Source organism: Siniperca chuatsi, linkage group LG10 (assembly GCF_020085105.1).
Source record: "Siniperca chuatsi isolate FFG_IHB_CAS linkage group LG10, ASM2008510v1, whole genome shotgun sequence".
Classification (NCBI taxonomy): domain Eukaryota; kingdom Metazoa; phylum Chordata; class Actinopteri; order Centrarchiformes; family Sinipercidae; genus Siniperca; species Siniperca chuatsi.
This window is the reverse complement of record NC_058051.1, coordinates 19729368-19751817: the sequence shown is the minus strand read 5'-3', so window position 1 is coordinate 19751817 and position 22450 is coordinate 19729368. Positions and strand designations below refer to the sequence as shown.

General features: G+C 38.4%; 1 protein-coding gene across 5 annotated transcripts; it reads right to left on the bottom strand.

The window, feature by feature from the left end:
- Positions 1 to 5085: 5085 nt before the first annotated feature.
- On the bottom strand, positions 5086 to 22233 carry uckl1b (uridine-cytidine kinase 1-like 1b). Of its 5 annotated transcripts, none has more exons than XM_044211761.1 (15): positions 22077 to 22233; positions 16038 to 16231; positions 15351 to 15457; positions 13955 to 14125; positions 13540 to 13611; positions 12400 to 12589; positions 12104 to 12165; positions 9436 to 9455; positions 8585 to 8683; positions 8367 to 8460; positions 7821 to 7883; positions 7564 to 7686; positions 7110 to 7217; positions 6871 to 7027; positions 5086 to 6699 (listed from the first exon to the last, which is right to left on the bottom strand). In XM_044211761.1, the coding sequence occupies exons 1-15, from the start codon at positions 22148 to 22150 to the stop codon at positions 6620 to 6622; spliced, it is 1614 nt and encodes a 537-aa protein (XP_044067696.1). In that variant the 5' UTR covers positions 22151 to 22233; the 3' UTR covers positions 5086 to 6619. The 5 variants fall into 5 exon arrangements, with proteins under 5 accessions (XP_044067696.1, XP_044067697.1, XP_044067698.1 ...); XM_044211762.1 differs by lacking the exon at positions 9436 to 9455 and adding an exon at positions 10603 to 10619 and having other exon boundaries at positions 22077 to 22232; XM_044211763.1 differs by lacking the exon at positions 22077 to 22233 and adding an exon at positions 19046 to 19902.
- Positions 22234 to 22450: the final 217 nt, after the last annotated feature.

The window sequence follows — 22450 nt, the reverse complement described above, 5'->3', positions numbered from 1 at the left end:
CAACACAGACTTTCTGAAGGGGAGCTGCTAACGTAAAGACTCATAAGCTAAAACAATACCTGAAAACCAATATAGGCCAATAAAAGACATTTATAGCGCACAATCAAACAAGAAGCGCATGTCGTACAACTCAGCAACAGCTTACATCCACTTAGTTTTATAAGGCCACATCAATGTTTACATCCACTCTAAAAAATCAAATTTCTAATACAATCTTTGCAGAAAAAAATGTCTACAGCTCTTCTGGACAACAAAAGGCAAAATTGTCAGAGATGTCAGAAGTGTATTGATAGGTTACATCTATTTCACTTCATCATTAACTGATTTTCTTATGTCTGAATATGAGCCATACATACTCTCTCTGAGAAGTAACATAATGAGGAAATAATAAAGTGCTTTCATATCTTCTATGGAAACATTTGCAGGGATAGTCAGTGGAAAACAGAACTGGAAACTACCTTAACAAATTTGGAAAGATTTGATTGGCTATATCAAGGTTCTTCCATTTCATTTTGCCCTTCATTTTATACCTGCGATTTTTAGATTGAATTACATATTAATCTCAGTGAGAGGTCGGAATGTAAAAAGATATTGCATTTTGTCCCCTGAAAGGGTTTGCACATGCCACTGTGTCGACCTCGCCAGAAATAACTTTTTTCAAAAACGTCCGTCCTCGTGTTGAATGCCTGCAGACGCTTTGTTCAATTTCCTTGTAAGAATTATTTTCACAGAATTTGTGATTTTAATAAACAGTTCAGAAAGCAAGGAGACAAAAAAGCTGGGAATTAACAAGCGATGAATCTTCCATGCTGACAAGCTGAGCGACCAGAAAGTCTAGAAGTCTTTCAGAGAATAAAAGGAAACTGAAGTGCTACATCTGCACAAGATTAGAGATGCTGCCAATGCCACAGTGCACCTGAAAGTATTATCTCCGGACCATTTTCAGATAAAGAATAAGGTATACCTTTTAAACAATTCGAATAATCATTTTATTTTATCTTTAATTTTCATTTTAAATAGTGTTGTGTTTTCATGTATCACTGATTTTATATCGTTACTGCTAAGTAAAACAGGATTCAGTAAATGTTGCAAATTACATTTGTCTCACAAACTGGCAAAAAAAAAAATTGATTGGTTTCAAAACTAATTTTACTTTTAAGTTTTTTAGGATTTTGGGCATTTACTGAATAATCTACGTGAGGAAATTATGTATGCAGTGCTTCTTGTTGCACACAACAAGTAAACAGTAAAATATGTTTCAAATGTAAAGATACTGTAAGTAGCGCATTCAAAATACTAGTTTTGTAATTCATTTAAAAAGCTCCATAGAATTTGTCCAAATTGTTGGTGATAAAGTAACAAAAGGAGTATAATATTATTCAGCCCGCCTTTATATTTGCGTACACGCCCCATATACAGTAAGTATGAATGTACTTAATATATAAGAATATGAATACACTTATCCTGCACCTTGTAATTTCTTGGGCATGCATCATCGTTTCTAGTCTGCAACAATGTGATTATTAACAGAAATTGTTCCTGCAGATATCTAATAACAACAGCAGAACTGATTATTGGCTTTATACTTACATGAGATTAAACAACAGTCTTAGCGTTGGTAAGTACATCACTACCAAAAATAGGTCTTCTGTCTCAGTGTTTTAAAATAATATTACATTTTAGCTCTGGCAGGTATTTGCCAGTTGTTACAATGTGAATGCAGCATGTGAGGCAACCTTCAACACGTCTGTTTTCTATAATCTTCAAGAATGAATAGCTGTTCTTGAAGACATTAAAATGGAATCACTGAATGGGTTATTCAGGCGATTTAGTTTTGAGATTTAAATCAAAATTATCAAAGTAATTTCCACAAGAAGCAACAGCTTCTGCGCTCTGGTTAGTGTGTACACTGCTCCCTCTACTGGTAAATAGACAGTGCTATGTGGAGGAAACTGTTGCTCTCTTAACATTAAAACAGCAGAGTTCTGTGTCAGGAGAAGAGACCCTGTCAAAAGTAATTTATTAACATTTGTGATAAGTGGAACTTATAACGTATTATTAACTTTCCAGAGTTTTTTTTTTTTTTTACCATAATGCTGATGTGCAATATTCAACTTCAATTCAATATATCTGCGAGCAACCGGAAATGTATATTTTGACAATAAAGTCAGGCAAATTTTATCCATGAAAAATTACACAATTGATGAAATATGAAAAAAAAAAAGATACTAGTTGTCTATCGAACCAGCAGATAATTCAAAACCTTGCTTTCTGAATGTCAAAACATATTCCAGGACAGTCCAGGCAGGTTTCGGGACATTTTGGTGTTCCTCCTCATAATCTGCTGAGGTGAGTTAGCATTTCATGGGCTGACGAACCTGAGATTGAGCTTGAAATCACCATTCTCAGGTTGGACAGTCCTAGAAAGAACCACTCAAGAGTTAAAGCGGGACTTGGTGTGCTGTTCAGGCTGGTCCATGAGTCTCAGTACACAGTGTCCACGTTGCGCGCAACTCCTACTTTGACAAAAACAAAATTACTTGATAAAAATGATAGAACATATGTCTATTTAAGGATAATTCTGGTCCAGATGTGTTTACACAACTGTAAATGTGCGCCTTCTGGGTGATGCGCTGGTGGGTGGTACTGTTTCCTGCAAAATAAAATTTTTCAGATGCACAAAGGTCCACTTTTTGGCCATATGGAAGAGAGACAGTATAATAAGATAATACTGTTAGTCACATTATGCTGGTCACCAACATTGCTAATCTTCATCATCCGAAGGCTGTATTTTTTTTAACTGATTACCCTAAATGTGATAATAGTATCTGCTCAAATTAGCTGTACTGTAGGTTTTTTTGTGACCAAAAGGGACTATTTTGTTGTTGCTGTGTTGTAAAGTTATTAAACAAATAAAAGTCTAAATTAAAATAATCCAGCATCCATAATTTGAAATAATTTAGATTCACAGACGTTTGGATTTTGGCGCCAGAAACCACATTGGTCCAGTGAGAATAAAACTGAGAAAAAACACTTAAAATACAAATTTTTTGCGATTGACTAAAGCAAAAACAGTGATTTTCATTCACTCTGGTCATATAATTTCACATCCTCCTGTAAAAAAATGTCGGTAGGTCTTTATGTTTATAGGGAGGACACAGATGCTGCTCCCATTGTAAAATAACATATCTCATTTCAATAAAATGGAGGTTTTAATCTAATGACATACTCTAATAGCTGCAATTAAATGCATTTAAACAACATATCTGGCTCATATTTTGTGCAAATTTTCTCATTCAGAAAACTCAAAGCACAATACAAGAAGGTTAACACCGGGTCTAGCTCTGTGTTGTTAGCTAACCTGCACTGAAACCACTCAGAGAGCAATTAAACACTCTGCCAACGGAGCCTAATGCACAAACTGCATCCCATACTAAAAACATCTAAATCACCCCAGCTTGGAGGACAGGCCAGTCTCTTAGAAATGTTACTCTCGTGATAAACTATGCAGATGGAGAGCACAGGAGAACACGCACACAAATACACACACACACACAGAAAAAGAGAGTGTAAGGAGAAAAGGAAAGACAATACTTAGACAATACCCTCTTTAACAGACTAATCCAAACCCTCTTCACATGATTCAGAAATACTTCACTGTCTGAGTAATTCATCCTCAACTATCTGCATTAAGCCACTGTACTGTGTTGCCCTACTCACACCATCACTTCTTTTCTTTTTTTTTTTACTAATTTAGTTTACAATCCAAACACACTCACTGCCAGATAGTACATTAACCAAACAAATAATAACCACAAATACATAGTTACTTTCTATGTTTCCTCCCTTTCATCTCATAGCAATCATTACAATAATGGAGGATTGTGGCAAGTTTGTGAAGTCTCCTTCTCTCTAAGAGCTTTCAGAAGTCTCCTCTGCGCACTTCTTACCCACATGGCAGACCCTCTGACTCCTCAGACAGGGAAACAATGTTCATCATGTAAAGTCAAGACCCAAAAGAAGGCACACAGGAAGAGAGCAGAGCAACCTGGAGCAAAGCTAGTGACATGAGGATAAAAAAGAAACACAGGTCGCTGAGTTAAATAAGGCCACTCCTGCTGTCTTGACTAAGCTGTGACCTCATCATGCTCTGTACTACCAATGGGGATGCAACTCACACACACACAGACACACCACCTTCCTGTTTGTCAGTGCTGGTGGTAAACTTTCCACTGACATCTCCATTCAAAGGACCATTATGAGGTTTTCATGCATTTTGTCATGAAAATTAAAAAACGTCTACATTGAATTTAAATGCTCTTTTTAGGCAAACATCATCATGCAATGGAAGATTTGTGTGTGTGTTTGTGTGAGAGAGTAGAAGGAATAATACAAAATGTTGTGACATAAAAATGAAAACTTTTGAATTTATTGCAAATTTAAGCTAATTTAACCAATTATATTAACTCATTATACCATTTTAATCAAAAGACAGCTATTGTAAATGTTGCAGAAAAATAAAAGCTTTCAAATCTGTGACAGCTGCATTTTAGACACTAAATACCAGACTGCTGCTGAGCTTCCTGATATTCTCAGCTCTTGCACGTCTATTTGCTTGTCCTTTTCATACCTCCCCCCTCAGAAAAAGATGCCTCTTGTGGGTCAATATCTGCCTAATAGGCTGCTGGTTTGTAATTGTCCATCAGCTTCATCAAATGAGTGTCAATCATACTTTACCGTGGCCTGCGTCTTGACAGCTGTCAGAGTGATAATTATGGAAAGTGATGGAAGATATTAAGGTTCCTTTCCATGAGAAGAGGACAACCACAATATCCTTCCTGTTCATTTTCAAAGTGTAGGTGATTTCTTTGTCTTGAAATGTTTGATAAAGGCAAAAATATTGATTCAAACAGGGTGAGAAGTCTACTGTATGTGCTATGAGGTGTGTTCTAATAACCCTGACTAAAGAATATTTCCAAATGAGTTATGACAAAATATGACCTCTGTTTAACTGGGGTGAGCTGGCTAAACAGTAGATGACACAATTCTAATTTTGACATTAAAAAAATAATGCACTGTGGGCCATTTAAAAGCTCTATTGCACTTTTATTAAATTTATATAAATAATACATGCAGCAGAAGTGGTAAACACAATCAATGGATTTACAGTGCAGAATGACTCACTAACAGTTGTATTCAGCTGTAAGCACATACTGTAAAGAAGCAGCTGACTAAATGGAAAAGTGATGGTGAGCCAACAGTAGTAACAGTACTTGTAGCTGATGTGGCTACAGGTTGCGTTACATTTTCAACACATTTCATTTCATGTTTTTTTCACTTAATGTTGTACATTTCCATTTGTTTCCAAAATTCCAAGAAATATGTCAAAATAATGTAATAAAATAATGAACTCAAGAAGTAATTCACTACATAATGATATCAAAATGAACTTCATTATGCAACACTTCTTTCCTTGTGATGTCTCATTGCATCAGTTCAAATAATCATATGGATAAATATTGTGGAGTGCGACGTGTCACATTTTTCTAAAAAGAACAATATCAAATAGGCACCAACTTTAGCAGACAAATCTCACTCATTTTAATACTGATACTAAGTAAAAAGATCAGGCACTGACAGGACTTTGTGAACACCATGCTTTTTGTAGATGTTCTGAGTTCATATATATCCTCAACTCAACAGCCTCTTTTTCAAACAAACAATTCCATCTACTGCATAAAAAACAGAGGCATAAATCAGGACGTGTGAGACTGAAATAAACACTTAATCTGTGTTTGTTAAATGCAGATGGCCCATTTTCATAGCAGCAAAAAGATGTATGACTTGCCTGCTGACTGGTCAGATCTATCCATAGTAAAAATATGTAAATGAAGGACATGCTGCATAAATATACACCACAAGTGCATACTTTTAGCTGTATAATAATGAAAAATGGTTTTCAACACCTGTTTCAACTGGTTAGGTCAGCATCCACAGAGAACGAAAAGGGTGAACCAAAGAGCTAAAAAAAAAAAAGACAGATACACCTACACATTTTCCGATTGAATGGTCCTTCAGAAAGTGCTCATGGCGATGGAAGTTGAGCAACACAAGTTCATGTTATGATTTAACTTTTGTGAAAGTTGTGAGGAAGGTATGTGGTAAAAAAATAACCTTAAAAAGCTTGATATTTTTTTCTTATGCCGCACATGCAAATTCACATTCAGTTGTGTCATCCACAGTTCACGGCTTAAGGCTAGATATAGCTTTTCAAAACAACGTGCCTGCAAATTTCAATATGGAGATTGTCACAATTTAAACACGAAAATAAAACATTTGTACTTAATAACATACTGTACATACAAAAATATTTTAGACTTCATAACACAACTTTCCACAACAGCATTTACATAAGATAAAATAATATAATTAAAATTTTCAGCAAGGTGACTGTACATTAGCAATGTTTTGTCCTGTTTTCAGTTTATTTTTCAGGGCCTGTTTGGCCCTTGAAGGACGCATGTTACAGCCCAACAAAGGCAAAGTATGTCCTGGTATTGTCCTCTGAGGGGCACAGCCCTGAATCACCTAATAAGTTAGCGCACTGCCAATAATTTAATCAGTAACTGGGCTCATCCATCTCTTCGTCGCTCCAGTCAGGGGGTGCATCTGTTCCAAAGTATCGATCTCCGAAGTTTCCTACAAGGGCAAAAAATATGTGGCAACATCAGTTAAAACTGAAAAATCATAATTGACATCATGTATAGCTCAAGCATGCCATGTGAAAAAAAAGGTAAACATACTCAAATAAACAGCATATCTTATAATCGAAATGTCACACACTCTCATCTTCTTTTCACAATTACTCACCTATGCCAGGTATGATGTGGAAGAGATCATTGACCTTCTTGTCAACAGCTGTGGTGATGATTTTGACCTGTGGGAATGCGTAGGCCACTGAGTGGACTCCCATTTCTGCCATTAGCAAAGACACCAGCAGGATCTTGTCCTCCTGAACATCATGGTCCTGAAAATGAAAACATGCCCATGAAAAAAGGCTACGTGAAGAATGCAATTCATTGGACTTGTGAACCATCAGGTGCACCCACCAGCAGGACTCGAACAGCCATCATGGCAGCAGCTCCAGTGGACACGGTACAGTCCATCAGAATCACATGATCTTCACTCATGTCTTTTGGTAGACGCAGGTAATGAAGCTGAAAGTGTTTAGACACAGGATGTGGATTAATACCAACATGTAACATACATGACCAGTACCATCCTGTAGCTACAATATATCATGGGTGGCATTATGCAGAAATTCCCCAACCTGAGAATTTCCTGGAAAGGCCATGTAGACGAGCAGAAAGTATGATGCAATAAGAACATACCAAACTACAAGAAACTCATTGTGAGATATTATTAAAGAATGTGTTAATATATAAATTAGCTCATATTTGTTTGAAAGTTGGTATATTTAGGACATTAAAGGTGTTTGTAGGACAACTATGACAAAATGTTACGCATATTCTATAACCCATAAGCCACAATTTAAATATGCACCTCTGGTTCTCCTGTGTCCTGGTTGGTCTGGATGAGGATTTTGCCGATACGGACATCTTTGCAGACGGCCCTCAGAGCCGGCTCCATGGTCTCCCCGGCTCGCAGGATGGAAACGCCTGTGATCTAAAGAAAAACAAAAAATTAACAGAGGTTAATTGCATCAGTTTAGGCACAGACAAAACTCATCTGAATGGTCTTTAAAATTATAAAAAAAGTTGAGTTGAGAAGATGGCAGGAAGTAAATGGAGTTCACTCACCCTCTTCCCGTGGAAAGCCCTGCCTTCATAATCCTCTCCCTGGGGAGTCTGGACTATGTGGACCTGAGATAATATTAAAAATACACAATAGTGTGAGTAAAATCACAGTGCTATAGAAGTCAGGAAAATAGTATGAGCTGATGAGCTACAGTGAATTTGAAACTCTCAGTCACGTGTGTTTGTGCAAACTCGTATGTTATGGTTAAGGTATGGAAACTTTCCATTATGGTGACTTGATAAGTTTCCATGCTCATACTGCAGGCCACTATGTTTATGTCTATCTGATTCTCTTTTTTAGCAAATGTAAGCACTTACTCTTTTATCATTAATCTTTATCTTTCAATACTCTTTCCTCATTTCAAGGCCACATAATGTACTGTATCTCACTCTGTTGCTGTGTCTTGTCAGCTTCTGTCTATCCACGCTTTCTTTCACCTACACGTCTCCATCTACGCCTAGGTATCTAATGTTTCAGAGTCAATGTCCTACTTAATACCTTCATGTGGTGCTATGAATTAATTAACAGTGTATGTTAGTGTTTGGCACCTGTGAGGGGAGGAAGGAGAGCGCTCGCTCGATCAACAGACGCATCAACCTCTTGGAGTAGAAGATGAACTCATCACGGCTGGTTTCCTTGTTTCTAAATGTGGTGATTAGGAAAAGAAAGATACAAGATTTATAATGGTGGTGGCTGCTGTAGACTACACAGTTTTATGGACACAGATGTAGTTGTTAATGTAACAAATCAGGTTTCTCAGCTTTACCTGATGATGGTGTGCATACCCCTGACCTGGGGTGTGCTCTCCAGCACGCTGAGGGTCTGGGGGAGGGGTTGTGCCTGGTGTGCAGAAGCCAGGGCTGCCCTGTATCCACGGCAACAAATAATAGAGCGGGGGGGTGCAGGGTGAGAAAGAAGGGAAGATGGACAGGAATACAACATACATAAATACGAGTGCAATTAACACTTCTCTGCACAAATGTGTACAATACGTACTGTGTGCACATTCAGAAAACAAACAAAAACACACACACACACACACACACACACACACACACACACACACACAGATAGATGTGTGAGTACATGCAAAAAACAAAATACATCACAAATATATTTTTTCAGTAGTAGTTAGAGCAAAGTTGCTAATGGTAGTGTGTAATTACTATAACAGGATTTCTTGGGAAAAGGCAGACGCACAAAATTGCAAAGCACACAGTGTCAGTGTTGAGTACTTCAGTGGAAAATTACAGTAGCACAGAGACCATGATGATGGAAAAGAAGTTCCAGTTTCGTGGAAAGGTCAAGAATTATAAAACACAATATATATGGATTTGAAACAAAAGAAAATTTCACTGTGTCATATCAATAAATACATCGTGGTTATTTTCCATGATAGGTCTCTGCTACTTGTAGTAATTCTCTAGGACTCCACATCAACATCAGGTTTGAATATCTAGTTAGCCTAGGTCTACCCTGGGCTCTATAGAGAATGAGACACACTGTTACAAATACTCAGCGATGCCGTCATGTAGACACTACAGACTATCCACGATGTCACTGAGATACACGTTAGCCAGATGCAAAGAAAAGAGAAATCATAGCAAATCTGCTCACATATCCCAGCGAAGTTTCCTCTATGGGGAGAGTTTTTCGACGAAACACAACAAAAATCACAACAGAGGGGACACAGAAAGACGAAAAACAACAGATAAGAGGAGGAAAAAATGAGAGACACATCAGGTGGATGAAGGGATGTTCACACACACTGAAAAGTGTGACAGCCGAGACTTGAAAATGTCAAATGTCTCGGAAATACGCTTACCACCGAGGTAAACTATTTTAAGTCAAATAATATTTCCTGGTTATCAATTAGTCTATGCATCATGATTCAGAGAAGACATTAAGTAACAGGCCATGATTTAAAACATCTGTCCAGATGCTAGGGTAAAAGAGAGAACAGTCAAGTTTTGGATCAGAATTTGATATCTATACGCGTGCATCCATAGCGTGTACGCGTGGGAGGTGCACAAGCTATCGTGCGGCTGTCACTCTTTCAACGTGTAGAACAGTAAAGGTTGGTATTTCAGCTCACAGGCCCCAGCACATCCTGTGTCTAAAGACAGACACCAAGCTCACTTCCTCTCTCTCTCTGTCTCAGATACTGTGGCCGACATTCAATGGAAAAACTCAGCGCTTTGTAGTAGGGTATTGGAAACTTTCTCTGTGGCTGAGGTATGTGATAGTCAACAATAGCTGTAGAAAGAGCTTCCTCTCTCTCGCTTTCTGTTATACTCACTCTCTCTCTTATTCTTGTTGCCGCTAAAAGAGGGGTCAGTGACTTGACTCACTGGTGTATTTTTAGACACAGAAGGCAGGAAGAGTGTGAGTTGTCATTTCTCTAAAAAGGTAGAGAGGAGGAAAACCAACGTCTTTACATTAAATGCTGGCTGCACCACACCGCATCCAAACTTTTGATCTTCGTTCGACTTTCAAATGTTCTTTCATGCAGTTTTTATATTTATTCCATGCTGGTGTGGACTAAGTCTTTACAATATTTTGGCAGTCTCATACTCTTATGACTGATCACTAATTAGGCATATGTTTGCTCTACAGATACAACAGTGCCGCCTGGTGATGTGCCATGGCAGCCAGCAGATCAGTGGAAGGTAGAGGTTGGCTTTGCTGGCCTCTTTTTTCTCTCTCTCCCTTTAAGAAGCTGGAGCAGTTGGGGGACTGGACAGATGGTGAAGAGAATGATAGACAGGATAAAGGCCACTCTACCTGACGCTGAGCTCGCGCTGTGAGCCACGGAGGGATTTGGGGTGGAGGGGGGGAGAGTGAGAGAGCAGTCCATCAGCAGCGTGTGTGTTAATGTGTGTGTATAGTGGGGAGGAGCAAACTGCATTATGGCACAAAGTGCTCCCCACGAGCAGAAATGTGCCTTTGGTGACAATTAGTGCATGTTGCACAACAAATCCAAAAGTCAAAACAGCACACTCTGGTTCAGTATTGAAAGGCTTCTACAATAATAAATGTTATGTGACAGTTCCAATCCACCTGAAAACTTTAACCTTTAAATCTAACAAAATGTCTTGAAATGAGTTTGATATGGATGAATATCAATCAGGGGTTAACTCTGTTAAAACATGGTTTCCTTTTAAAATATTGGAGCTGCAAAAGTCTAGAAAATTTTAATTAATCTTAATATAATTATTTTTTAACTAATTAATTTTCTGTTCATTTTTGCCAACCAGCCCCTCATTACAGCAGGTATACGATTCACCTAACTCTGTCTTGAATGCATATTTAAAGGACTATATTCACATTCGTAAGAGTTGGACTTGTAGGACATCTTAACTCTCCTTTTTTCATCTACAAGTTCTTTGGCAATGTTAATGTCTGTTTCCCATCCCATGTTCCCCATTGACTTGAAAATTTAATAGAGAGTTGGAGAAACAGAGAAACCTGAGAAAGACCAGATTTTAGACATTTTATTGATTACCAAAGTAAAAAACCCCCAATACATTTGCCAAACATTATGAACCCGAAAAGGCTTTGTCCTAAAAGTGAAAATACAGTGCTTTGACTTCTGATTTAGACTCTCATCAGATAATGACTATCAAGTATAGATTCTTTGTCTGGCAGGGCTGTAGCTGTTCTCAGGACTAACTAATTAGTCGTCATTTGTAATTAGGAATCTAATAAAACACAGACAGCAAGAGTGAAGACTTAATACTTGTTGGTTCTTTGTTTAACTGCACCAAATAAGCAAAAAACACGAAGAAAACATGCGTTCTGGTCCAAATTGCAATCATTTTATTCCCTTGAACTAAAATAAATTAAGTTAATAATTATTATCACACTACGTAACAAAATGATCTATTTCTATCTAATTTTTCCATTCAAGCTTACTGAATAAGCCCGGCGCACACACGCACATTCATCCTCTCCTATAAAATCTGTGCAGTGCATTTTCTATCCACTAGAGGGAGTGATGGAGCTTGTAATTACTGACAAAAAAAATAAGAGCAGATTGCAACTGAGTGAAGATTATCCCTACAGTATAATATATATCCTTTCAGCTAACAGTAAGATGCACTGAGTCAGAAACTGAATTAAAAAAACAAATAACACCAAGAATGAAGAATGAAGGGCCATAATGCTCTCCTAATACTTACATGTCATATTAAACTGGCATGACACATTTTCTAGATGTGAGTGTGTGTGTGTGTGTGTGTGTGTGTGTGTGTGTTGTAGGTATGTAAGTGTGACCCCCTCTTACCTCCTCCAGCTGACTGTGAACATGCTGTACGATCAAATCAATGGCCACCATGTTGCCACCACCTGATGGGACGACAAACAGAAAAACAAAGTGGCATGATGTTTGGAATCATGGGAGTTTGAAAACATGCAGTGACTTATTTAGTTTAACAGCAGTAAAATGCAAGAACATTCAACTAAATTCCAAACACAACATATGTGAGTTTATTCCTTTTTATATTACTAGTATCATAGTAGTAGTTATGTAATATTGAACCTGTATATATGTAAATATGTGTGTATGGAGTATGCACACACCACGTGGAACCACAATATCAGCCAATCGCATGGTGGGTTCAATGTACTGCTCAAACGCTGGCTTGACAAACTTGTTGTACTGTTTAATGACACCCTCAATGTCTCTTCCCCTCTCTGTAATATCCCTCCTCAACCGACGCACCAGCCGGATGTCAGAGTCTGTGTCCACAAAAATCTTCATGTCAAGCAACTGACAGGAGAACATGAAACAGAGAGAAAATGTTTAGCTGAACACGAAGCTTTATAACACATATTCACACAAAGACGACTAAATATACCTTCTTGATCCTATTTTCAGCTTCTTGGTGGTGTTTTAGGTCAAACTCTAGGAGCACAATTTTGTTTACAGTTATGTCATGATATATACATTTGTTTTAAAGTTGAAGTTTATCATGCTTGAAATTTCTTTTTCCTTGACAACCAGTGTGAAACGCTCAGGAAAAATGTGTCTTGAAATGAGTTGATATGGATGAATGCAAAAATTAACCCTGACAAGGACAATTTAGATGTTGAAACACTGTTTTCTTTTAAAATAAATTATCACATTGGAGCTGCAAGTATATGGTGACTTCTTTATAATTGATTCTGTTTATTTTTGTCACCCAGCACCTCATTACAACTGGTATATGTTTAACCTACTTCTGTCCTAAAAGCAAGATTAAAGGGCTAATATGTTTTTAATTATATAAATTGTAGCTATATTCACATTCATAAGTACAGTATGTTATCAAACAGTTGGACTTGTGTCTTTTTCAACTCATGCTTATAATTACCTCTGATATCAATAAACTTTTAACAGCACCTGAAAACATTAACTTTGTTGTATTAGTCTGTATTAAAATACCTGTCAATCAATTTGGAAGTATTGGGTAAGGATAACTTGTCAGTGCTTTCTGGTGGACAAAGTTTCTAAATCACTTCAACCATATCTTTGTCTTTATCATTTCTGTGCTGCAATTTCTTGGCAGCTTGTTTTTGCATAGACAATACTGGTTGGTGTAAGTGAATACAATTGAAAAAAAAGCTTCCTCCCACATATGCACAGAAAAAACATGTTTGACCACATGCACATATAAAAGTAGACCTGACACCAACACCTTCCACTGACAGATGTACATGTTAGAGGACAATAACCAATACCTGCAAGAGCTTTTTATCTGCGAAGGCCATAATTCCCTCGAAGATGATAACACTGGCTCCATATACAGTTTTCTGTGGTGGGCACACGTGCATGTAGTATTACAGTACAATGTATATACACAGTACACAACAATCATCATGAGCAATCATAATTTGACAGGTACCACTGATGAGAGTGTATGATGAATGTAGTTAATGGACATTTAAGTATAAACACAAATAGAATCACAATAATGGTTTGTCAGTGACCATCTGGAGTAGCAGATTTGCAATGTGACTCTAAACCTCTAGCAAGGGAGATTAAAACCCTCTTTGGTAATCGAGAAACTGAGATTATATGCAGTAACTCTGACATGCTATTCATTAACTTAGAAAGTGCATTACCATGTGTTTGGATGTGTGCATTCATCCTTACCCACTCCTTCTGTCTCCCATGAGTTGTAAAGTCATACACAGGGATTTTCACGCTCTTGCCCTGTTTGAGTTTGCGCAGGGTGTGTGTCAGCAAATCAAAGTCAAAGGCATCAGGGTGGTCAAAGTTATAGTCGTTACTGGCAGCCATAGTCTGCTGTTCTGGGGACAGAACCTGAGGATTGCAACAATGTTGGAATTACTTTACCGCAAACTTGCCACAACTATGAAGATTTCCAAGCACAATAAAATTATAACACCATATGATTTCCTGAGCAAAATACTTCCCTTGTCTCCAGTTTCTGGCTTTTGATTAGACACACACATTAACATTTGCATATCAAGAATAAAATAATTTTACATAAATGCATTCTAATAAAACAAGTACACATACTCCAATAATGTTTTGGCACATAATTTACATAAGCTTTAGCAAAAACACTTGCACAAATCACTGTTCAAGAGCAGTTGAAGTTAAGGGACCTAAATTTAGGAGAACATCATGTGCCTCTGTGACGTCTGTACCAGGTGGTGTGCGCGTGTATGTGTGTGTGTGCCCTTAGGCTGGCTGAGCATTAAAACCCCAGATCTGGTATTTGGCAGTTTCAGAGCAGCAACACCCCCTTCTCAAGTAAACTGATTACACACTTAAAATGACAAAACGGTGTTACATGCTCTTTGGGGGCTGTGAGCAAACATAACAGGCAGAAGAACAGGAGGTATGAATTTAAAAAGACATTTATTCTAGACGAAATGTTTTGGATGCCGACTTCTGGTATTGCAGTGTGGTGAGGGCTACAGTACCACTGGTAAATCCCTCCTACTCTGCACAGTCTGAACTGCTGCTGTCAGATTGTGACAGGATTACATAACCAGAGAGTGGGTGGGGAGGTAATAAAGGGGCAAGAATGATGGCTCTTGCTTGATTGCTCTCCACCACTCTTTTTCTCTATTTGCTCACCACTGTGCTTCTCTTTTGATTCATCCGCCTTCTAATATTTTAAACTTTCTATCTCCTTTCTCTCCAGTCACTCCTCTTATCCTTTGGATCCCTCTGGGATCCAAAGGCAATCCTATTTTCTCTCTTTCACTCTGTCTTCTGCACTCAGTCTCACTCTTCCCTACCCTTCAGGCCACTGGGGGGGTTAGCAGCCATATAAGACAGAGATAAAGTAATAAAAAGGAACAAGTGATTTATGATGCCCAGATTTTAATCTCTAGAATCTAAAAGCCTTTGGATTGACGTAAAGACATGCACAAACATGTCAAAATTCAGGTAACCTGTATTTTAAGCAATCCAATATCTTAACCTCACATTACATTCAACAGGTGTGTTGCTGTAAGCAAATTGATACACACACCCTTAATACATATCACACATACTGCACACACACGCACACCTTGTAAAAAGAGTCCATTGAGAGTAGTACAACCCATGGAACATCTAGAGCCTCAATGATTTTCCTGGCTACGGTTGTCTTTCCTGAAGCGCTGCCGCCACACAGACCTGTGACAAAATATTGACATAAAGACATTAAGTAATGTTTGCATATATGTTTAATGCAAAAGCGTAATTTTAAAATACCTTTGCTTGGTGGGAATGTACTAGTGTTAGCTTGTCAAGTGCATGTTGAGGTTGATTTGCATGTACAGAGGCAGGCAGAAAACAGAGACCAGGACTTTCAAGGTAAAGATTCCCATTTTCAGAAATTCCTATTCTCTTGCACAAAAAACACACTCCTATGTACAATACTTCTCGATAACAAAGCAGAGCCACCTCTAACTCATTTAAAATGTCAATAATGAAAATGAATGAGCTTGTCAATACCCATTAGCAGTAAATACTGTGATCGCTTTTTTCTGCAAAAGACACTTCTTATCTGCTTATACAGGGTATCAGTTAACTTTGTTTCCTACACATAAATATTCCTGTGTCCAAAAGACCTATAAACTCAAAAGTGTAATGGTAAGGTACTCAATTCTTGATCTAGTCTAGGGTTGCTTTTTCCTTCACTTCTGAGAACTCACTCATAAAAAGATTTATTACTGTTGTTACATTGTGGTGTGCATCTTTTTAAGTGTCCTACCAATGACGAAGGCCTCTTTGGACTGTGTTCCATGTTCGTTGTACCAGGGCGGGCGGCCAGCGGTGTAGATGGTTCGTTTGGAGGTACGTAGGAGAGGAGGCTCAGACTTACACTGGCTGGTGGTCCTTTTCCTGGGTGAAAGGCCTGTGCTTACCGAGGGAAGAAGCCGGTCCAGTGATCCCTCACCACCTCCACTGTAAAGCAACAAACACACAACAGAGCATGCCATCACTGTTTGGAGTAAAGGAACTTTTTTGTTTTGCCTTTTGTCATGTATATTCTATAAAACTGGACATATTACTGGTCTTGCATACAACTCTATACACCTTTAAAAGGAGTTATTTCTTGTTTGCCATTTTGTTTTTTTGTCTAGGCATTAGCTGAAGCATCATCATTATAAAAAATTACATCTTATCAAATGGTATATAATAAAACGGCTTTTGGTCACAGTATGATGGGGGGGTTTCAAACTTAATAAACTACACACTAAAAGACAGCACAACACCATAGTACAACTACTGTCCTTGTGTCAAGAGCTGCATTTGAACAGTGATGAAAGTTGGTGTTAAACAGGCGATAAGACATGGCAAGAACAAGATAGTCATGACAATGAGACACAAATGTAATCTACAAGATCATCTTTAATTAAAGACAAGCTCCTTCTTCTTAAAGTGTGTCAGTGTCTCTCCGGTGTGTGATGCATATTTGCCAAACAGACATACACAGACAGACGTCAGTTTGGGTGCGTCACTAAGGGATGGAAATGCATATGGACTTTAAAGAAAAGAGAACAAAACTGAGCTAGTGTTGTGTTGCCTCCTGTCATTGTGTTAATGTTTAGTTTTTACATCTGCTATAGGTGAGCTTTGTCCAATCTTGTATAGTATAACTGCTGCAGGTACCAAAGTTCAATATACAGTATGTTAACCAGGTAGAAAAATGTTGACTCAATTACATGACTACAGTCCTGCGATCAGTTGTGCAACTGAATCATGTGTACATGCAAAATTATGAGTGTGTTATCAATGACTAAGACCATTGCAATGATGTGTTATTACAGATAACAAGATAAAGAGAACCTCATAAACAAATGACAAGAAGCTCATTCAAAACAATATAGGACTCTTGGGAGCCCGGTACAGAGTGAATTTGCATAGATTATTCAAACTAAACACGTTGGTCAATCAAATCTTCTGCGCAACACAATAACAACAGTGATGACCAAATTTCCACTGCAAATGTCTTGCATTTCAACACCAAAAAAATCGCATCTACAGCCTTTTGTAATGGCTTTTCAACTATTGTGACAGTATATGGCGATAGTTACTAATTGCTCCACCCAGAGAGCAAGAGTTTAATTTTGTGACATTACAAGAGGAAAATAGAGAAGAATGAGCATTAACATTTACTTAATGGTTGTGGCTAATTAAGATTCAGAGCAGAGAACGACGGTACAAAGAACTGGTCTAATTGCTCCAACTTCCCTTGGAAAACCTGCTTCACCTCTCTTACAAAAGTTGAGGCATTTAAAGAAATCATAATCAGTGAAGCAATCCCTTTTGCCATAAATCATTGATGTCACAGATAATAAATAGCACAAGAAAATCACCAAGAAGCATCACAAAAACAAATGCTGCGTTAGTTGTTTTACAAACACAAGTTTCTTTGAATGGCAAGTCTAACCAGGTAATGGTTACTAGCAACACTTACTGCATTATCCGAGACATCCACACTTCACCCAGTGAGGACTGTAAAACGCCAGATGCCATAATTATAGTAGGCTGTGTGAGAGAGCGGTCCTAGATGTTCATCTGTCTATTTCTCTGTTATTCAGTCAACTCTCGGCTTCCACATCTTTATATAGACCATACACCTCCCCAGGTGGTGTTAAGAGGTCGGAGGGGAAGCAAACAAGATAGAGCAAAGATTTATCTTATCGCACCAGGGTCACCTGAGCTTGGATGGAGCCAGTGAGTGGATTGAGAGAACACATAGACCATGCATGAGGCATAACATACTCCAGCGGGTTATCAGTTAACACCAAACCAGGGTGCTATAAAAGATTAGCCTAGTTAACTGTGCTGAATCATAGCCTTGTTCAGTGGTTACAGTCACAGTACTCAGTGATCCTAAATATTATACACTCATACATACACTCATCTATGAATGCAACTTTGTGACAAGAAGGGTACGTGAGACCAGATTGTGAGACGACTCTTACGGAGCAGATATGGGGACCATCTGAGCCCCAATGGTCAGCAGTGGTCAGTGATAACAGTAAATAAGACAAAGGGTCATAGCTTACATCAAATGTTATTTGAATTGCCCTACAAATGCACAATGGCATTCATTTGACAAAACCAACCTTAAATCTACAGGGCATGACTACAACTTCTCAGTTCAGTTTGGCTTAGGGGTGGGCGACACAGTTGAAATCAATATAACAGTATTAATAAGAATATTTTAAACATTACATATGATAATATGGCATATTTCTGAAAAATATATAAAATGATTAAATTGTTCATCTAAATTAACTGTACTGTTACTGTACTTCTACTGCTACTGCATCTGAAAAAACTCCTCAACACCTACATCAAAACTTAACAAACTCCTTACTTTTTCATTACAATTCGTGTTTAATCATTAATTTGTGTAACAGAATTGTGTCAAATGATAACATGATCATATGATCAATATTACACCAAAACTTGGGGTATTAGCACAAAAGCACTATTACAATCACTGGCACCAAATTATGTGCAACTAAGTGACAGATGCAAACTTTCACAAAACATGTCACAAAAACCGAAAGGCTATACCAAAGAGCTAGAGACTGGAGTTGTCTCTCCTGTTTATCCACATTTGTAAAAGAGAAACTCTTACTCACTTAGTCCTCTCACAGGGTGGAAGAGCAAAAACACTCAACTGTTTAATACACCTGAGGATACAAGAATGAAAAAAAGCAAAAAGAAGTAGAATTATATAAATAAATATAATGCACTTACCTGCCATCAGATCTTAGAGTCCAACAGCCGGATATTCTAGCTCCTGAGTAAGCCGGTAGAGAGTTCATAACTGGAGAAAAATATAAGGGAGGCTTCCACTGTGTGTACTCCGCAAGTTGTGTTTTAAACCTATAGTACTGCCAACAGGTATACTCAGTGTATATATATATATATACACTCAAGCAAAAATAAGCACTTAACAGCACTGCCCTCTGGAGAGAAAGAGGTTGGGAAATATAGAGGGGAATCAGCTTAGATGTGAAATTAAACTTTAAGCATTTGTTTAGCTTTCTGTTTCTTCCATTCTTCCATTGGAGCACTAGAGGGAGGGAGAAGGCACTGCAGCTTGGTAGGGAGAGTGCACTCAGTGTGAAACTACAGCACAGCTTTTCCCTCCTATTTCACTCGCTCTCCACTCCTCCCCTCAGTCGTCCAGCCAACAAATGTAAGAGGATAACCTACCCTCCAGATTATGTTCATTAGGTGATATTAATAGTATCAGGTTAGAGCCAGAACTTCCCACTACTGGCACACACACACACACATAAACACACACACATGTCAAGCTTGGGTCATCTGTCTTTGACAGTCCATGTTGCAATATGTGGCTGGAGGTGAAAGAGGGACCAGAAGAGAGCGACAGACACCAATAAACAAACTCGGAAAAATAGAAAAACTGACAACAAAAACGAGAGTAGGAATAGACAAACAGCCAGCTATTATTCTCCTCTGACGTTGACGCAGTTGACCAGATTCACAGCAAAGACGCTTCAGGCTGTGTTGGGGGAGGTGAAGAGAGGGAGAGAGAGAAAATAAGACAGAGGGGAAAAGCAGAAGGGAGGCAATGTGTTTTTCCCCTGCAGGGACTTGCCATGTCTCTATGTGCCTTACACCAGAGTCTGGAGACGTCAGCAAACACACACACACACACACACACACACACACACACACACACACACACACACAGAGTGATGTCCCCTCCCTAACTTCACTCACAGTGAAGAGCGGGGAATAAACAGCATGATGAAACCCAACACTACCTCTACTGCTCTGTCAGCTGACAGTATGAGGAACAGCCTGTGGCAATGCACACATACAACACATAAACACACACGTGTACACACTCACACTCCTCCCGGGTCACAACATGCACAGACAAACAAATCATTATTCTCAGAGGTCAGAGGAGACAGACTAATTGTTTTCTAGTGCAGCAAAAACAAACCCAAGAACTGAGCAGGCCACAGCTTAAGAACCACACTGCTTAGAGAAGCTACTAGATATGATTTAAACCAACATTTAAAGCGTTTCCAAATATTTGGAGTATGGACTTGAACATGACCTCATTTCTGTTTACTTCCTTGTTAAAACCACAGGGGAGAGACACAAGAAAATTCTGTGTTTTTCTCTAATCTTCAATGTAGTTTTGGGACTGTTGCTGTTGCTTTAAACAGCAGTCAGAAGACAGCTGCAACACAAGAAAGTCACATCGAAACCTGAAGCCTGAACTGGTTGCTATGCCAAACATTCAGCTATCTCTCTATGGGTACAAAGACACACAGAAGGGTTATAGGCCTGAGTTGAAGTAAAACTTACTAATATTTTAAGTACAGTTAGAGAAATGTTACATAGCACAGCATATAATGTGGAACAAATATGTTTGTCTCTTATGACTCATTTGAACTTAATAATTTAATAATTTAAGAATGTCTTAAATGTAAAATGGAAGTCACATAAAGGTACAAAATATTTTAATTGTGATCCACATTCCAAATGCTTCTTCTAATCTATTTTAGAAACTAGGACAGTTATGTAAGTAGATATATATACATCGTGTGTACAAAATGACAACACATGAAAACACTTGTCCAATATATTGTAATTCAATACCATAACAATGCAGATAAATAAAATCTTTGCAAAGCTTAAACTGTTGTGTTTCTGTTGTGATTGTGTCATGGAGGTGTTGATTCACCTGGTAATTTTTGAGGCTATAGTTTGTGGTGCTTTTGTGTTGGATTACATTATATCCACCTACAGAAGGGGCTGTCTGTAAATTGTGCTCACAAATTCATGCCAATTTTATATCATCAAAATATACTTCCAAGCTTGCATGTTTACTCACAGCTCCCCAGGGAACTCACTGAATATCTCTTTCTGAGTTGTTGTTTTTTTTGCAGCTATAGTAATGACAACAAGGCGCTGCTATGTTAAATGTAGCCATGTGAGCATAACTTTAATGCTTGTTATACCAGTTTAGTGAGTCTTCCAAACAAACCCTCAGAGAGACCGATGCAGTAACACCCTCTTGTGGCTCAGTAGGGTATACCAAGTCGAAGGCTGGTTTTACTGTAGGTGGTTACAGAGAGCTGACTAACTGGGAGAATATGACAGTATGACATCTGTATGCATATTCAGCTACAGTATTAGTCACCATAAGCAAATGTCATTCTTTTCTGTAGCCTTGTATTTCCCCTAAGAGGAGGGCATTTTTGTTTGTCAGATATGAGCACTTTACTCATGCTGCAGTGCCAGTATGGCACGCCATGCCATGCTTCTCTCCTCTGCTCAACGAATGCTGTCTCCTACCGATTCCTTCGGGCTATGAATTTCTCTCTAGCTAGCTACGCCTGTTACACGATACATTAACATATTTGAGGTACCGTTAGGTGTTTTTAAATATTGGTTTGAGGAGATGACAATGAAGTTGTGTTAGGAGGGCACCTCGTGAAACATATGACAACTGTTATAGCCAAGTGAGAGAGTGGACAAAACGACGTACTAAAAGTAGGCCGAGTTTGTATGACATCTGTAATAAACTAACAATTACACTGTAACGTCCTGGCTGCCATTACAGCGACATGATACTTTATACAAGGTATGGTGACTGTACCTTTACCCATTAAGGCACACAAGTCGTTTTTCCGTAAAATATGTTTAACCCAACTGATAGTGATTTTTTTTGTTTTAGAAAAGTCGCCCAAAAAATCGTTTTAAGAATCCAATGGTTTCCGAATAGCAATAATTTTACCTGCTCGATACAGAGGAAGTTTTCTCTTCGTTCTCCATCTTTGAGAGCCTTTCTTCCCTGCTAACGGCAGACATTGCTACTCTGTTGACAATCAGGTGTTGAGAGTACGTTTAGCGCTGAGGCATCATGGGGCTTGTAGGCGTAGCGTATTTCTCCATCAGAAGGGTATTCCAGCATCGGCCCCCAGATGGACTTCAAGCCCCAGAATTCATCTGTTCCATTCTATCGCTCTACAGCCAGCAGCATGTGCAGTATCATAATCATACAGGGCCTTTCGCAAAGCTGGTGAGGTTCAGCAGGACAAGTATTTAGATCTTAATACTTTTACATATTTTGTTACATTTTTGTGTGATTCAGTTATATGTTATGATTAT